This window comes from Micropterus salmoides, unplaced genomic scaffold, assembly GCF_014851395.1.
Source record: "Micropterus salmoides isolate LMB-PRFRI ecotype aquatic unplaced genomic scaffold, ASM1485139v1 Ms_hic_scaffold_16, whole genome shotgun sequence".
Taxonomy (NCBI): Eukaryota; Metazoa; Chordata; class Actinopteri; order Centrarchiformes; family Centrarchidae; genus Micropterus; species Micropterus salmoides.
Genome location: NW_024040707.1, coordinates 13532769 through 13550061, shown reverse-complemented (window position 1 = coordinate 13550061; position 17293 = coordinate 13532769). Strand labels below are relative to the sequence as shown.

The following is a 17293-nucleotide window of genomic DNA, read 5'->3' as shown; positions in this document are numbered from 1 at the left end:
TCTGATCATGTAAATGGCCTGATGTTCTTAAAAAACAACACCACTAACATTAAAGGCTATTGTCAGGAGACTGAGGCAGCGCGTTTACCTGTAGGCTAGTTTCACTTGCTATAAATGTTTTTGTCTCATATAGTCTACATGAACAGGGTAATTAACTTGAGTATCGTACTACATTTTTGAGTGGGTGGACTTTACTGAAGTAGGCTAAACACAATACTATTAGTAGGGAAGGGTACTATAACCAGGTATTAAACAGCCAGGCGAGCAGTGGAAACTGGAAGATACATTTAAAAAAAATCATGAGCACATAAAAAGATGTGGTTTAGATTAAGTAGCCGCTGTGTAGTACCTAAATTATCTGATTTGTGGTTTAGTTCATCCACTAGATAAAAACATTAGAACCACACCAAACACATACAGATATCCCATGCATTATTGTGTGCAGAGATAAGGTACAGTAAATGTAGTTAAAGTTAAAACAAAAATATATAACTTTGGCTTTGGTTTAAAATAACAGGTCTCCACATAACCATAAGGTCACCTCCTGTTCTGATACTTATCAGTTGTTTCCACTCACATTCTGAGCACTGCTAAGGGCAGGAAACAAGGCGTCTTCACTCACAGGGGTGTTGTTTTGTTTGCAAATCTGAAGACATAGACGTTGTGGCTAGTGGGTGTTCCAGTCGGGTGGGGGATCTTTATCGTGCGCGGAAAAAATTATCAAAAAACTCTGCTCTGTGGAGAGGAAATTCACACTGGTTGTTAAGAGATATTTGTCATCACAGGCAACTTAGCTCACAAAGCAACTGATTATGTAAACAGCCAGTCAACTTATGGGAAATGTAATTAAAGTGTCAGCAAAATGTACCGCCATGAGGTGTTGAACCTGAAAATGCAGCGACATGGCTGGTGTACTTTTCTGACATCCTGTATCTTTTAAGGCCCGTGGCCCTGTTTAAATAAAAAAAGTGAGTTTTTTTGAGAGGTCATTACATTATATGGGATCATTATTGGCCCCAAAAAATCAGGCATAACTCTCAGGCAACCAGAGCACCACCTTAACATCTTAGCATTTAAAACATTCATACAGTTCACAAGACTTATCTGGCACACTCTGTACAAAAACAAACAAGAAAACAACACAGGACATGGGTGTTTTTATAAGGGCTATCCTTCCAGTGCAGCCTGTGTACAGCAAGTCTGTGCTTTATATACCGTAATACCACAGGGCAAGAAACCTGCAGAACCAGTGTGATGCCCTGTTTGTAGCTCTATATCAAGGTGTCAGATGTTAGGACACATACAGTGACCTTATAAAAGAGGAAGTTAACTTGAGAACATGTAAATAGGGCCCCTAAAGAAAAGATAATCCTTCCAAAGAAATGTAAAAACCTGTCCAGTCAAATCTTGAACTTCAACAGTGTGTGCTTCAAGTCTGAGTGAATCATTATCAGAAAAATACAATGTAGCAAGTCTTAAGAAGCATTTATGAGTCACAATTTCATTGGAAAGAGGTAATGGGTGGGTGAGAATTCAGAAGAACTTAAGGTGAACAAACACAGTAGACTCACAGTGACCACAACATGACCCACGAAGTTTAAAAAACTCAATTATTTTTATTAAATTTCTATCTTTATGCAATCTGTATATATAAAAGTTCTAAAGCCATCAGCCTGAGACTAAGACAGACAGTGAGGGCGATCGTGTGTTTCAGTTTAGTCCTCATTATTCAGAAACCTGCGGACTGTCTGAAATTTAATAACAAAATTGTAAAAACAGGAAACATGATGAACACAGAGTGACACACGAAAAGGACCACACAATGTTGTCTTGTGTAGCCGGAGTGATTAGAAGTAGTCCATGATAAAAACAAGTTTGTGGACCTTGTTAAGAAGGAGTGAGCAGAATAAATAACAACGTTGGTTTGCCCACAGTTCAGGCTGCAACAGTCTCTCTTTGTGCTCCACTGACAAATGACACTAGCACCAGGCCTGTTTTTTTTGTTTTGTTTTGGAGAGGTGGGCCGATGGATGTGCAGATGATGTGCTGAGATGACGTCATTCGCGGCCATACCCACAGTGTGTGTGCATTTAATGTACACTACATGCATTTTCCCTTCAAATGTAAAATTACATGTGTGAATGTAAGAACGACAGGGAGAGGGAGAGTTGTGTATAGATCATAGTGTAACACTATGTTCATCTTTTGAGTCTGTAAACCATCATCTCATTGGTTATTAAACATATCGACCACACACAAGGAATATTTTGATTGGTGATTCTCAACATAGCATCCTCCATCATTATTAGTAATACCATTTTTTCAGTTCTCTTAAATACAAAATTTTACATGTCAGATTAAATACGGCTTAGTGTGCATGAGTGTGTGAGTCCTGGTGGCCAATGTAGTGGATGTTTTATCCCACTTTGTGCTAGAGGCACTGTGTCTTGTGTTCTGTGATTGAGGGCTGGGCTCTCGATAGAGAAACGTTTACTCTACGACACCTGCGAGGACCAACACATAAAAAGTGTGTGGGTGTGTGTTTTCAGTCACTGTCACTGGTCTCGCTGCTGGGGTCTCCCTGCACCTTACTGCGGTGCTGCATGGCACGGTGGTAGGCCACCTGCACTGACTTGCGGATGTTGGACTTCCTGCCCTCCAGCATCTTCTCTTTGTCCAGCTCCTGGTCCACCCCGAGTGGCACCAGCTTAGAGCGCGGCAGCCACTGCCTGGATACACACATAAATACACGACATAAATATACAAGAGTGTTAAATCATTTTTAATCAAAAACAGGGAAAGTACACTTAATCTAAAGTAAAACACGCATCAAATGCAAAAACCAAAGGCAGTTTATACTGACACCAACTGCTGTCATCATTCTTTGTCACAGATTATTTTTTACTTCAACCTTAGAGGTAAACTTTTTACAGAAATCACTGCGCAGCACCCAATGACCTAAAATACAACACGTTTCTTACCTCCTCTTCGATTCTCAAAAACCACGTTTGCCCTATTTCAGCTAAAAGTCGTCTTGCACTTCCGTACAAGGAGTGCTGTTTCCTTTGATCTACTGCCATAGAGTTGCTTCTGTGCACACATCCAGTAACATCAGAAGCAAATTTAGCTAGCGTCTTTTTTTTCAAACTGTATTTTAACATTGGGGGGGCATGACAGAATGTTAGTGAGAGCAAACAAAAAGGAGACAAACTTTAAGAGTGATTAGTGAAAATACAATTAGTGAATACAAAAAGATGAGACAAGAGGACCCAGATCACTGACCAAGTTCTTTTGTTGTCAAAGAAGAGGACCAGAAACAGGTGCTCCCTCGCCTCCTGGGTCATTTGCTCCCCTAGTTTCAGCACATCCAAAGGGGGAACAGGGATTGGGACACCCCGGTGGAACACCCCCTCCCTGGGCATCTTTGGGTCAATGATCTGCAGGCCAGCAGCAAGAGGAGGATTAGACGTACAGCCATTAACCTGCAGAACAGTTTTCTTGACTTTGATCTATGCTATTTGCCAGTCCGCCAGTGTCTCACCAGAGCAGGATATGAAGGATAACCTCTGCACTTGGCCCACACCAGGTCCAGAGCTTCCAGAGAAGAATAGTCATCCGAGGTCATCCAGCATCCTGATCTGGCCCGACCACGCACCACTGATGACAGTGGAAGGAGCAGGAAGACAGTCATCATTGTGCAACCTCACTTCTGGCTAAACAATGGTCATGTACACAATCACCCTGTTCTACATAGGTATTAAAATACACATCCCCTTTCACTGTAATGTGTGAGGAAAACATTGTTATGTTTTGTTGTTTCATTTCCCCTCCATATCACTAACTAGAGCAGCTATGTTTATGTTTAGTGTTGAAAATGTTTCGTTTTCTGTGCACCTATGCTGCTCTCAGCTTTTTCATTGGCGTTTTTAGTTGTCACAGCAAACTATTGCAGCCACAGACAAAAAAGAAATATGCGGCTGTGTCATGAAATGCAAGGGGCACTGCGTGTTTCATTTTTTAAACAGGGCTCGAGGCAAAAGTACCCGAAATATAAGTCGCAGAGCAAACTGTAAGAAGTATCAGTTATTTAGATTTAGATCAGTATGAGATACTGGGAAATATTGATGTTACTTAATGTGTATAGCATTAATATTAGTGTCAACATTATGATAACATCGTGTCACAGCAGTTTTCAAAATAAAAGCGCTGGTGAACATAATGTCATATTGAATAGGTGTGGCAGAAATGAAAGTAGATTAAATCCAATAGCGTAATCACTGTGCACTTTTTAGTGTAGGTCAGCGATTACTGATAGCCTAACTACAGTTAATGCACAGGGTGCAGATGTTGGTTTATGTTGTTTGATAGGCTGTGTCATTAACAAGCCTACAAGCGGCTCACCTGCTGCAGTGATAATGGATCGCAGGTGGAAAAATATGGAAAAAACACAAGTTCTGTGTCTTTTGGGCGACTTTATAAAATGTACTGCTAATGGAGAAAGTGGAGTAGACGGGCAGGGGGGGGGGGGGGGGCAGAGAGAGGCGGGGCAAGCCCGTGTGTGTCTGAGTGTGGGGGGAAGAGAATTCCGAAGAAGGTGCAAAGCATATTTAATATTTATAATGTTTGTGGTGATTAAAGCCTGCCAAGGCAGTATTATGTGAAAAATTTAGATTTTTTTTTTGCTGGGGGGCGGGGTTTTACAATCACAATGCCTGCTCAACCATCAACAATCTGTCAGCCATCGCCAATAGACGATGGCATTGCCTATCGGCCCAACCCTAGTTTTGACACACATTACTTGATCATGTCGTGTGATATGCTCTGCTGCTTCAGTACACTCTTAACAAATACTTCTGGCACCACTATAGAAAATTCACATGAACATTTAACTGATGCAAAACAAGGACAAATTGCACTCAGCTGCAAAACCTCATGGGAGTGTTTACACTGTAATGTCATTAGCGCAATGTCTTTTGCAATGTCCCTCACTGTCTACGTAAACAGAAAATTAAGTGTGTGTGTGTGTGTGTGTGTGTGTGTGTGTGTGTATATAAACATGCTCACAATGTGAAACGCTCCGGGATCCTCCGACAGAGTATGAATCGTTTTCAGTGCCCGACGTCTCCTCACTGCTGTCCTCCTGGAAGGCAGAGCGAGAAAATGACGCCTTCCCTCTGCCCTGCTTAGAGGGGGTCGTACTGCGACAGAGAAGAGAGACCGGGTTATAAAGATGCATATAACTTAAGTATATGCACTATCACAAGTGTAATCTATCAGATAGGTTTATTGGTTGCTAAACTAACTTGTGGTAAACACAAGGGTGCTGATGATCTTTTCCTATAGTTTTATACTTGCAGCTGTTTACTAAAAACAATTACTACATGTTATTATCCACTGCATAAAAGCCATAATACCTTTGAGACTACCTGGTTGGTTGACACTACTTTAACATCACATCGGTAAGCACTGTAAAGGAATAGTTAGACATTTTGGGAAATACAGTAATTTTACTTTTCTTGGCGAGAGTGAGATGAGTGGATCAATGCCACTCTCATAACTGTGGAACTATCAATGGATCACTTCAATGTTCATAAACATTGCCACCGGCACTCAAAAGCTCAGTAATCAACACACTGCACCTCGGTGTTGACAAGTTGCAGTTGTACAGGGAGTTACATGCTGGAACTGTATCTTGGTGATACATGCCGGATGTAGTGACTTTCTGGAGTGTATTTCACAAAATGTCAGACTGTTCATTTAAAGCTGCATTAATTGTTTTTTTTTCATACAATTAGAGGCAGAAGAACTACACAACAAGGTTACAGACGCACCACACTGATATAATATCACCATACGAAGTTGCTGTGGGTCATCTGTTACTAGTTAACTTTGTCTGTCTGTAAAAGGCTAAATCTCTGTGGGTTTGTCACTGCAAATGTTTTCTTTATCTGCAGTCATTTGATCAAACGGTAACAGAAAAACTAAGGGTTAGAGGAGTGTTTAAGAACAACAGGCGTCCTGCTCTGTATCTAATGAACATTTGGTAAGTTTGTGCACCAATCACCTGGTTCTGTCAGAAGCTGCGCTGCTGCTGCTGCTGGTGGTGGACTCCGAGTCTGAGCTGGAACGAGGGAGGCGAGGCTCGTTTCTGTACACACGGAAGCTCTCTGTTACTGGCTGGTTTCCTCCATCAAAACCGTTACTTGGCAAACCTGAGGAAAAGAGACAGCGAGAGAGTGAAGTGTTTGCGACTCAAAAGATGTAGGTTAATGTTTATTGTGCATCTGTCCTACTGTACCTGGGAGCAGGTCATCATTGTCACTATCGCTGTCAGAGCTGGAGCTGGTGCGGGGGCTACGGGGCCTCTTCCTCTGCCTGGATGATGACAGCAGGGGCAGCTGAGGGGGGGCCGATAGGGCTTTGGCTCACCCCCGCCCCAGCGTAGCCCACATCCCGGTTCTTGGGGGGGCGCCCTGGCCTTTTTGGGGGTCCAGCCATTTTCTGGTTCTTCTTGGAGAAGAGGACAGATGTCCGACGGCCAACCTCTGGAGCCAGGGCAGACGAGGAAACACTCAGATCTGGAGAGAGAGAGAGAGAGAGAGGTTAATAGGTGGAAGCAATTTTTATTATGTTATTTTATTTTAGTAGTTATTTTTTTCATGTCGCACATTAATGATATTTTGCATCTTCCTAAACACACCTTTTCCACCAATCTCCGGGCTGCTGCTTTCTCCCCCTTCATCGTGGTGTCCTGCAGAGGATGGGTGATGAGGGAGGGAAGAACGGTCTCCACCTCCCACGGACTCCCGGCCCCCCAAACCGGACCCTCCCTCCCGCTGGTGTGCGAGCTTCCTCTTGATGACGCTGATCTCCTTTCTCAGGGCTTTGGCCCTACGAGACTGACCGATGCTATGCTTTCCTGAGCTGACCTCGTCGAGACGCACCTGCAAGTAATGCAGCTGCTCTTCCAGCGGCAGCCGTCGCCTGTTCTCCGGCAGGAGCAGGTCTGTGAGAGGCAGGGAGGGAAAGGCTGTTAAACACCTTCACAAAAAAGAATGTTTGGAAGAATTACTACGCTACCATACAGATGACAACATTGTGCTAATTTGTGTAATACTGCTATATGTTGTACCAAATTCAGCAGGTCAAACTTAATCTGTGCAAAAATAGTTAAAATGAAATATGTGAGAGGGCCCAACATGTCACATCATCTAGTAGTAAAGATGGATGCTGGGTATTAAAGGTTCAGTGTGTAATATTTCTGAGGATCTATTGACAGAAATGCAATATAAGATCCATAACTATGTTTTCAGTGGTGTGTAAAGACCTTACATAATGAACCATTATGTTTTTATTACCTTAGAATGAGACATTTTTTATCTACATAACCGCGGGCACCCCCTTCTATGGAGGTCACTGTATTTGGTCATCATGTTTCTACAATAGCTGACAGCTGACAACGGACAAAGAGCGCTACAGAGCGCGTTTCGTCATCATGGCATTCTTCTTCTCCTTGTTTAATTCCGGCAGTGTACACGCCCATCTACATTAAATGCGTCCGCAGAAGAACAAGAGGAAATAATAATAACAATAATATACAGTATACACTTCTGGTTTATTAGAAGTAAGAAGAGAAGTGATATTTGGACAAATGAACAAGCACACGTGTTATTTAGCACGAGAGCCGACAGCCTGTGGATCTTTATACCATGAAGCCAAACCGGGACAGATGCAACCAGCTTACGGCAAAAATCACAGATGTGGATTTTCCCAGACGGAAGGCTATAATGTGGGACAGATGTTTTCAAAGCGGTGCTGAAGTTGTCTGTTTTCTGCTGGACAGGTAATTAACTTAAGTTTGTCAGACTTTAGCGATGCAAATGAAAGCTGTTGTTTGAGAGCTTTAGCTTGAAGCTGGCCATAATCAGAGAGAGAGGTGAGGTGGTTCTCCTGCCAATATATAGTTGCATTAATTTCATGGCGTCTACTTATTCTCCAGCCTGTTGGCTTTGCCAGTTATATTAGCGAGATAATCAGCTGATCAGTAACGTTAATTGGCAATAAAATACCGTAACGTTAACCATAACGTTAGCTGAGAGCATGGAAGCATCAGCCAGCTAAAGTTTTACTGCCCTGGTAGAAAAATCATGTAAGGTTAGTTGGATTGGTTTATTCTCCAGCGCTGGCTTTGGCTTGTGGTGTAAAATATGTAGTTGGATTAATTTCATGTAGTTACTCTCTCTCCAGCGCTCTGTTTTGTTTATGTTACATTTGTGAGACAATCAGCTGATCACTAATTGGCCATAGCAACTTCCAGCATCAAAGCTCAGATCAGACAGCCAAACTTTTACTGCGCTGGTAGAAAAAACATGTAGTTGGATTGTTATTTCATGTAGTTATTCTCCAGCCTCTGTTATGGCTTTGTTACGTGGACAGAAATGTGCCGTTACCTTCCTGAGACAAACAGCTGATGAATATTATTGGTAATGAAACGGTAACAGCAGGGAAGCTCAGATCAGCAGCTAAACACATTTTACTGGAAAACATGTATTTCTTTTTACTGCTAATGGTGATATGTAACAAGACCGTGTGCCTATCAAGTGACCAATAATAAATACTAAATACTAATAAAATTTGCATTAAAAAAATGTGGGGTTTTTTGGTTATTGCTTCCCCACTGTGCACACAAATGTGTAACTTGTACTTTCACATGCTAAATGCCCATTAAAACGTTGCACCGTTTTACCACAAGCTGAAATTATGGCAATCAGTACTACTTTGTGTTTCTGTTGCATTTTAAAAAAATAAAAAAGATATTTTGGTAAGATTTGCAAATTGTTTATCTAATTAAGCAAAGTGAGAGGAGCCTTGATCCTTACCTGACAATGCATTTGTAAACTTCATGTATTATGAGGTTTATAATGGACTGTGGTGCTATACAACTCGCTTGGAAAAGGGAGGGGGGGTGCAATTCGCAACCCTCATCACTAGATGTCACTAAAACTAACACACTGAACCTTTAAAGCAACTTAGTAAAGTCAGAAACCCAGTGAATTGAATGAATCCCTGGCTCCACCTACAGGTCATGAGGATTTACTGTCAAAACATCTTACTCATAACTTAATCCAATACTGTTCTAGTGATGGCCGCTTGTAACAAAGAAACTAACGTGATTGACAATTACCTCCCACCCTTATCTCCTCCAGTATTTCACTCACATTTATGTGATACACAGAAATGAAGCACAAGTGTTCATTTTCATCTAGCTTCTACCCTTGCAAATATTCGTCTCCAAACACGAGGTATTAATGGGCCACCAAATTGTGGTCGGACGACCAAGTTCTCTTTGTGATAAATCATTTGAAATATTTTGCGTCTCACCAATTTAATTTGTTCATTGTGGTGCTTGACAAAAAATGCTTTGGCTGCCACTAACCTCCTAACCAAAGTGAAGAGGTTCACTTACCCTCTTCATTAGAAGACAATAGGCGGTCTCTTTCTCTTTCCCTGTCTCGCTCCCGTTCTCGTTCTCTTTCCCTCTCTCTTTCCCGCTCCCTGTCTCGGTCTCGGTCTTGCTCACGCTGACTGTCTGGGCTCAGCTCTCGTGGGAGGTGCAAGCCAGCCTCGTAGTCAAAACCTATCCGTTCTGCGTGGCGCCTCGCGGTTCTTATGACGGCCCCGCCCATCTCTCTGAGCCGCAAGGCAGCGCGGTAGAAGACCGTGTCCTTGGCGTTGTACTTGAGACAGTTGTTGACAATGAGGCCAAAGTCTGCCTCGAAGGCCTCAAAAGTGAGGTAGCGATGGGACTCCAGCAGGTTCCACATGGTCTGGAAGTCCATTGGAGTGTCGATATGGTCCAGGTAGTCTGGCACCTGGATAGCAGAGGATAAGGATCAGGCATGACCTGCATGGTCCAAGATGTTTTTGTATGTGTATAGTGAATTTTCAGTGCAGATGTGAGTGTGTTTAAGTCAGCGTGAATAAGTAAATGACAATGGGACTGTATGCCAAACATTAAATATATAAATATATCATAAAATATATATTAAAGTCAACATTAAAGCTTGACCAACACAGACTTTTTAAGCCTGCTAACAATATGAGAAAATGGATAATATAAGAGACAGTATTTTTTTTCTATATAAACAGGAAAACATGTTTGGCAGGGATCACTCAGATCTATTTATTATATTCATAATAACAACGTTATAACTATAGTGAGGAATAAAATGAAGGAGGAAAGGGGAAATATGTAATTTAAAATCCATTATATACTCATTTAAATAAACAGGGTTGGAAAAATATGCCAATGTGATTGGATTTCAAACATTACATTGATATGAAAAGAGGACAAGTGAATATGCACTCCTTCGGAGTGTGTGTGAGTGTGAGAATGCATGTATTTACCTCTGCCAGCGGTACAGGCTCAGTGAAAAAGTTGTTAGTGTCTCTTTCCTGTAACTGTTCCAACGTACTCCTCAACAGCACCAGGAAGGGAGTCAGCTGCATCTCCAGCGCCATCTGCTGCACTTTAATCTGAACACAGACACATGGTTTTTAACATCATACACCTATAGATAAACAGAAAGAAATCTGTGTGGTAAGAACTGTGTACACAAGTAATAGTAATATACTTTTATTTGGACCTAATTATTGAGATGGTGTTACACTGCCTGCATGGAAGCAAGTCTAATCCAAAGAGAATACTTGCATACTAACCACTGTCCTTTACAGCTCACTGGGAAAAACTGTAGTGTAATATTGCTCGTGTTACGGTTCGGATATTTGTTAGTGACAGGAATAAAGCTAATTTGTGTCTCACCGTCTCCCTCTTAAGTTTTTCCCTCTTGCGGATGAGCTCCACCAATAGCCTTGCTCTCTCCAGGTCGTGTCTCAGTCTCTGCCATGCCTTCAGCTGCTCCTTCAAAGCACCTTGTTTCTCCTCACTGTCCCTCTGCAACGCCAACATACACAAACACAAAAACATGTTAGACAAGTGAATGAGGCAGGTACAGAATTACAGGAACATACATTAAAAGGAGTTGCTGCATTATTTTATTTTTTAAACAATTACTCTGGTTACCAAAGGGAGTTGTGATGGTGGTTGCGGTGGGAGTGGCTCAATGTGTCGTTGTGACTGCAGGTGGGTTTGGAGCCGCCGCAGCAGAGGTACACCATTACGACTTTGCCTCTTCAGGGTCCAGTAGCTGTGGAGTCGCTGCATGAACTGGCTCTTCCTGGGTACCGTCAAGTTGCTGGTGATTTTGCTCAGCCTGGAGAGAAACAAACACATCTTGAACTCTGTGTATGTCATAAACAGAGCTTTCCATGGAGGGCCAGCAGCCTGTCAAACAGCTGACTACTCATTTCCAGCGGGCTACTTTATGACAGTATATACATTTTTTATTCTAATTAAACTGTTCTGGTTAACAAATTCCAATTTGCTATGAGTGTACATTTTACGATCTCTAGCCAACTTTGGAAAATACCAGTGGCAGCAACTGCGAAGTTAGCATTAAAAAGTCAGCTGAAGCGCTGCATTTTTCATATATGCCACACAGACATTTATGGGCTTGTGAATAAATTAATGAATTATCTTTATTTACATGGCTCTTTTTATAGTAGAGCCATTTCTAACACGCATTGTTGTTGTCAAAGTGACAGGCCGATTTCATATCAGCAAAATCCTCACTGTAATTTTTCAGTTTAAAATGTCTTAGCCATGGTTATAAATGTAAAACTGTCTTTATTGTTATACCTCCCCTGTTCCAGGAGATAAGGGTGTTTTACATAACTGTGCTTCTACAGCTGGCAGAGATTGGTAAGTAATGAAAAAACAAAGAGACCAAAGTCATCCTACTAAGTGATCATTTTGGCTCTGGCAAAGTTGCAAACCTGCTGTTCCACATACAGTTTTGTATAAAAAGGTAAAGAGGTATATGTGTTGCGGAGATGTGAAGCACATTAAGTACACATAAAACATGTAGTGTGTACGACGCACCTGTGAGGAGGTATGCAGGGCACAGACACCACTGGTGCAGCAGCTCTCCTCTCAGCTAAGATCTTCCTTGCTCTCTTCATCTTCAGCCTGGACTTGGCCTTCGCCCTCTTGGCTCGCTCGGAGCTCCAGCCCTTGGAGTCATCGTCGTGGCCGATGCTGGGCTCGTCATCCTCCTCCAGCTCTCCTTCGCTGTGGGACGAACCCATGCTGGCCCCGCCTACTCCTCCCAAAGGTCGGGCTGACCCCGGGGGCGTGTGGATGTCACAGTAAGCCGTCTTGCGGACGCTGAACGAGGTGCCGTTGGCTCCAGTCTCTCTGACGGGCTCCATTTTCATATAGAGGCCCGCCTGCTGGGCGCAGGTGACGTGGAAGGCTGTGTAACAGTTGGCTTTGTGACACTGGATACAGGCGCCTGAACCACGCTGCTTACAGATGTAGCAGGTGAGCTTCCAGCGTGCAGGAGGAATGTGCTCAATACTATCGATCGGCTCCAGAAAGACTGTGTTAGCAAAGCAGACCTGAGGAAAGGCAGGCAAAATTCACTTTACTGCAATACTCTAATCAAAGTGTTAGGGCAGTAACAAGATAACAGACGGATTCCTGCTAAACTCTACACTGATGTGAGTAATTTGGTAGAATTTTTGTTGTGTTTTGCATTGTATAATTCATGAATCTAGTGCTATTTATAAAAACACAACCATCTAATATATCTATATCTATATATAGATATAGATATAGAGAGAGAGAGAGAGAGAGAGAGAGAGAGAGAGAGAGAGAGAGAGAGAGAGAGAGAGAGAGAGAGAGAGAGAGAGAGAGAGAGACACAGACAGTATCTCACAAAAAGTGAATACACCTCTCATATTTTAAATTTTTTTTATAAATATTTGATTATATCTTTTCATGTAACAACACTGAAGAAATGACCCTGATGAGATGAAGATAAACTTATTTGGTTCGGGTGGTGTCAAGCGTGTGTGGTGGCAACCAGGTGAGGAATACAAAGACAAGTTTGTCTTGCCTACAGTGAAGCATGGTGGTGTGAGTGTCATGGTCTGAGGCTGCATGAGTGCTGCTGGCACTGGGGAGCTACAGTTCACTGAGGGAACCATAAATGCCAACATGTACTGTGACATACTGAAGCAGAGCATGATCCCCTCCCTCCGGAGACAGGGCCGCAGGGCAGTATTCCAACATGATAACGACCCCAAGCACACCTCCAAGACAACTACTGCCTTTCTAAAGAAGCTGAGGGTAAAGGTGATGGACTGGCCAAGCAAGTCTCCAGACCTAAACCCTATTGAGCATCTGTGGGGCATCCTCAAACGGAAGGTGGAGGAGCGCAAGGTCTCTAACATCCACTAGCTCCGTGATGTCGTCTTGGAGGAGTGGAAGAGGGCTCCAGTGGCAACCTGTGAAGCTCTGGCAAACTCCATACCCAAAAGGGGTTAAGGCAGTGCTGGAAAATAATGGTGGCCACACAAAACATTGACACTCTGGGATCAAATTTGACATTTTCACTCAGGGGTGTACTCACTTTTGTTGCCAGCAGTTTAGACATTAATGACTGAGTAATGTGTTATTTTGAGGGGAAAGCAAACTGACACTGTTATACAAGCTGTAAACTCACTACTTTACATTGTAGCGAAGTGTCCTCTCTTCAGTGTTAAAGATATGAAATGATATAATCAAATATTTACAAAAATATGAGGGTGTCCTCACTTTTGTGAGATACTGCATGTGTGGCGTTCTGATATCATCCTGAGTCTTGGACAGTGTAAGCATCAATTAGTAAGGTTAAGTCCTTCTTGATCCACTGTGGAAAGAAACTTTGATTCTGAAGGAAAAAACACGAATACTGAAAGCTTTGTGCACCACCGATGACCATGGCACAATCCAGAGCACTTTAAAATCTGCATGATTGTGTAGTTCTGATGAAGAACGCATGTAGTGGCGTATGGATTTACCTCTGGAATCCAGAGGGCACACACTACGTGCGCCCAGCGTGCATCGTCTGTCTGTTTGAAAGCGCCTCCCTTGTTGGGACAGAGAGCACAGTCCACAGCCCTACTTGGCGACTGCAGACAGCGGCGACATAACCACTGGCCCTCTGGGATGTAGGGCACACCGTAGCACTCTTGGTGTACCGCCAGGTTACACATGTCGCAGAACAGGATCACATTGCTGCTCTGACACTCTCCATCGTTACAGATGCAACAGACAGCATCTTCATCGATTAGGGTATTGGGGTCTGCCTGGGAGAAAAGAGGATCAGGAAAGATCAGAGTTGGACGTATTCCATATTTTTCAGCGTTAAAATATTATTTTCCTCTCACTTTCAGAGTTCAAGTACCTTGTTATGGCTTTCGAAGTAGGACTCCTTCTCCAAGCGGTCCATGAGGTACTCAAAGACCTCCTGAGGGATGGGTGTCACACCGTCACGCCGCCGCTTGTCGTTCATAATGTCAAGCCAGATGTAGTCCTCCTCATCAATGTCATACTCAACCTCCTCATCCAGCTCCTCCACAGACTTATCAATGTACCTGAACACCAGAGTTGTAAAGAAGAGGAAAAATGTTTATCACATTATAGTACATGTGTAGAAAAGAGGTGTACGTTAACTTTCTAAAATAATACAAATAACAACAGAGGAATCTGAAGTCAAATCAATTTCATGATACATGCATGACAATGAGCTGTACAGCTGCAAACAAACTGGTGATTGACTGTTAAAATGTGTGCTTTTAATATTTATGTCTCACTATATCTATTTTCTGTGTAAACAAGATGCATCCTGTACACATGCACCCCATTTCAAATTGCCTGTCATGTACTAAACAATGATCCTGCTACTAATTCTCATACCCTGTAATTATTAATGAACCAGATTATAATTCTGAACGCAGACCTGTAGTAAGACAATGGCCGAGGAGGGGCATCAGGTCTCTCCTGGTCCAGTTCTCTGAAGACCGCCTCAGGGAGCTTGACTGCAGGCCCGGACTGAGTACTGTGATGATGAGATGAGCCATCCTTCTTCTTTTCTTTGCTCTTATGCTTCCCGGACTTTGGGGTGGATTTGCCCCCATTAGAAGATGCGATATCTGGGCGGTCCTTGCCGCTACCTCCTAACTCGCTACCTCCACCTCCACCATCACTGCCGTTACACACCCCTCCACCACTACCACCAGTACCAGATGGAGGAGCATCCTCTCCATCGCTGTCTTCCTCTGACACCACATCAATGTTCTCAAAGATGCTAATGCGGTGGATCCGTCCCTGGATCTCCAGCTCCACCATGCGCTGTGCCTGGGCGTAAGTCATAGTCTCTCTGCCCGGGGAGTGAGAGCGATCTGACCGGTTGGGGCTGCCAGGTGTGTTTCCCCCGTGCCCCAGTCCTCCACCTCCGTTACCTCCACCATCGTCCGTGTCCCCTGACCCAGCCAATGAGGCGCGAGGAGGCCGCCCCTTTCTCCTCTTCTGGGGCACAGCCTGTGCAGGAGTTGGGTTGTCGTGGTCATAGTGGTAAAGGTGATACTCAATGCCACTGTAGCTCTTGTAGACCTTACGGCAAGTCTCCACAGGGCACTCATAAGGGGGCTTGGTGGCCCGCAGATTGTGACAGAATGTCTTTACATCAAAGTCCAGCCCCATTGTGCCAACAGCCACTGCTGGGACAGATGCTGTTCAAGTTTACATCTGAAAGAAAGGAAAACAATGGAGGACCATGGGATCAGTATGGAGGATTACATACAGATTTCTATCTAATGTTACAAAATACAATACATTAGTTAACATAAATACTAAATTAACTACTATCTCTATAGCCGTCAGACAGCAGTCTAGACAAGTCGTGCCTGCACACTGTGCACCTGTTATGGTGCAGTCACGTGACCGTGTCCCCTACTCCCAGTAGCAAACATATTATGTTGTTAGGTCACACAATAACAGGTGCAGTTTATGTTAATATTTTTGCTTCTGTTCCTTGCTAACTTACAGCTGTGTCAAGTTAATGTGCAGATAAACACACAACAGTGAGTCTAGTTGACAGTAGTGTCATGCCGATCAGAGCCAATGAGTTAAAGCAATATCTGGGTAATTTAAGACAACAGTTCACAGGACGAAAGTCAGTTAAAATCCCAAAGCTAACCACAGGATTTGAGGCACTCTTATGCAGCTAACGTTAGCCATAGCACTGATGCTTCCTCCTCAAACAATGACACATTGCAGCCTGACGCTACTAGCCAGCAAGCTAACAGCAGCTAGCAAACAACAACACCAATTCACTCTCGAAACAACATAGCTACAGAGAATATAGATTATACTCACGAGTTAATGCTGCAAAGTTGCTACTGCTAGCTTCTGTTCATTTTTCATTTTAAATGACGGCGTTTCATTCATCTCGGCAACGTTAACCACGTTTGTCAAATTCGCGTGCTAAATTGTAACGTTAGCTGTATACACAGGGCAGACGTTAGCTACACAAAGATGAGTCACTTCAATGTTACAGAGCTTTTTTATCATTCATAATAAATACTAACCAATGAGTGTTTAAAGTTACACACATTGTAGCCTGTCTGTAACTTAAATGACCATTCAGCCCTCTAACGTTACAGTGTTTCCCTCCACAATGACCTCACCCTGTGAATCCCAGATACTGAGTAGGAAAATGACAGCATAACCTTTAATTTCATGTTACCACACCAATACAGCATGTGTGACCATTAGTATTACTTCATTAAATAGCCACGGTCAACCAACCAATTACTTGTCCTTCAGTGTTGCGAAATATCCCTGAAATGTTGTGCGATACGAGGTGAATTGCCAGGTTTGGTTGTTTTGCAGTCCGTGTCTCCGGGGTACAGTGGGTTAACATGGAAAACTGAAATTAGCTAAAAGTACAACTACAATTTAGTTTTCAATTGTACAAATGTGACCCAATTTTCCACAAAACAAGCCTTCAATCGCAAACGCTGCAGATCTGGACTAACGTTACAAACACTTACTACTCCACGTTCCTCAAGACTGCGTGCTTCGGAAACCTCACACCAGGTCGGAAGGGTCGCAGATCGATTTTAATTAATTAGATAATCCAAAAATGAGACCATAGCAGGCGTAGGTACAGTGAAATGTTTTTAATTAAACAATATCCCGATCATTTCATTGTGTTGTTGGGAATAATTCAGGAACTCGGTTGAACAAAAGGGGCAACCGTTGCTGTAACGTTACGCCGCAGACGCGGGTTGACACATTCGCCACACAAAGCAGGGTCTATTTCTCGGCATTTGGTATTTAAAT

The 17293-nt window shown here is 43.0% G+C and overlaps 1 protein-coding gene across 1 annotated transcript; it reads right to left on the bottom strand.

The window, feature by feature from the left end:
• Positions 1-1596: 1596 nt before the first annotated feature.
• brpf1 (bromodomain and PHD finger containing, 1) lies at positions 1597-17221 on the bottom strand. The gene is given in 17 exon segments (XM_038722228.1): positions 1597-2729; positions 3283-3437; positions 3542-3657; positions 5065-5198; positions 6065-6212; positions 6299-6407; positions 6409-6578; positions 6701-7006; positions 9467-9872; positions 10408-10536; positions 10823-10954; positions 11084-11273; positions 12002-12519; positions 13966-14253; positions 14352-14541; positions 14907-15694; positions 17002-17221. Coding segments are annotated over 16 exon segments (3918 nt in total). The 5' UTR covers positions 15650-15694; positions 17002-17221; the 3' UTR covers positions 1597-2545.
• Between the last annotated feature and the right edge of the window lie 72 nt (positions 17222-17293).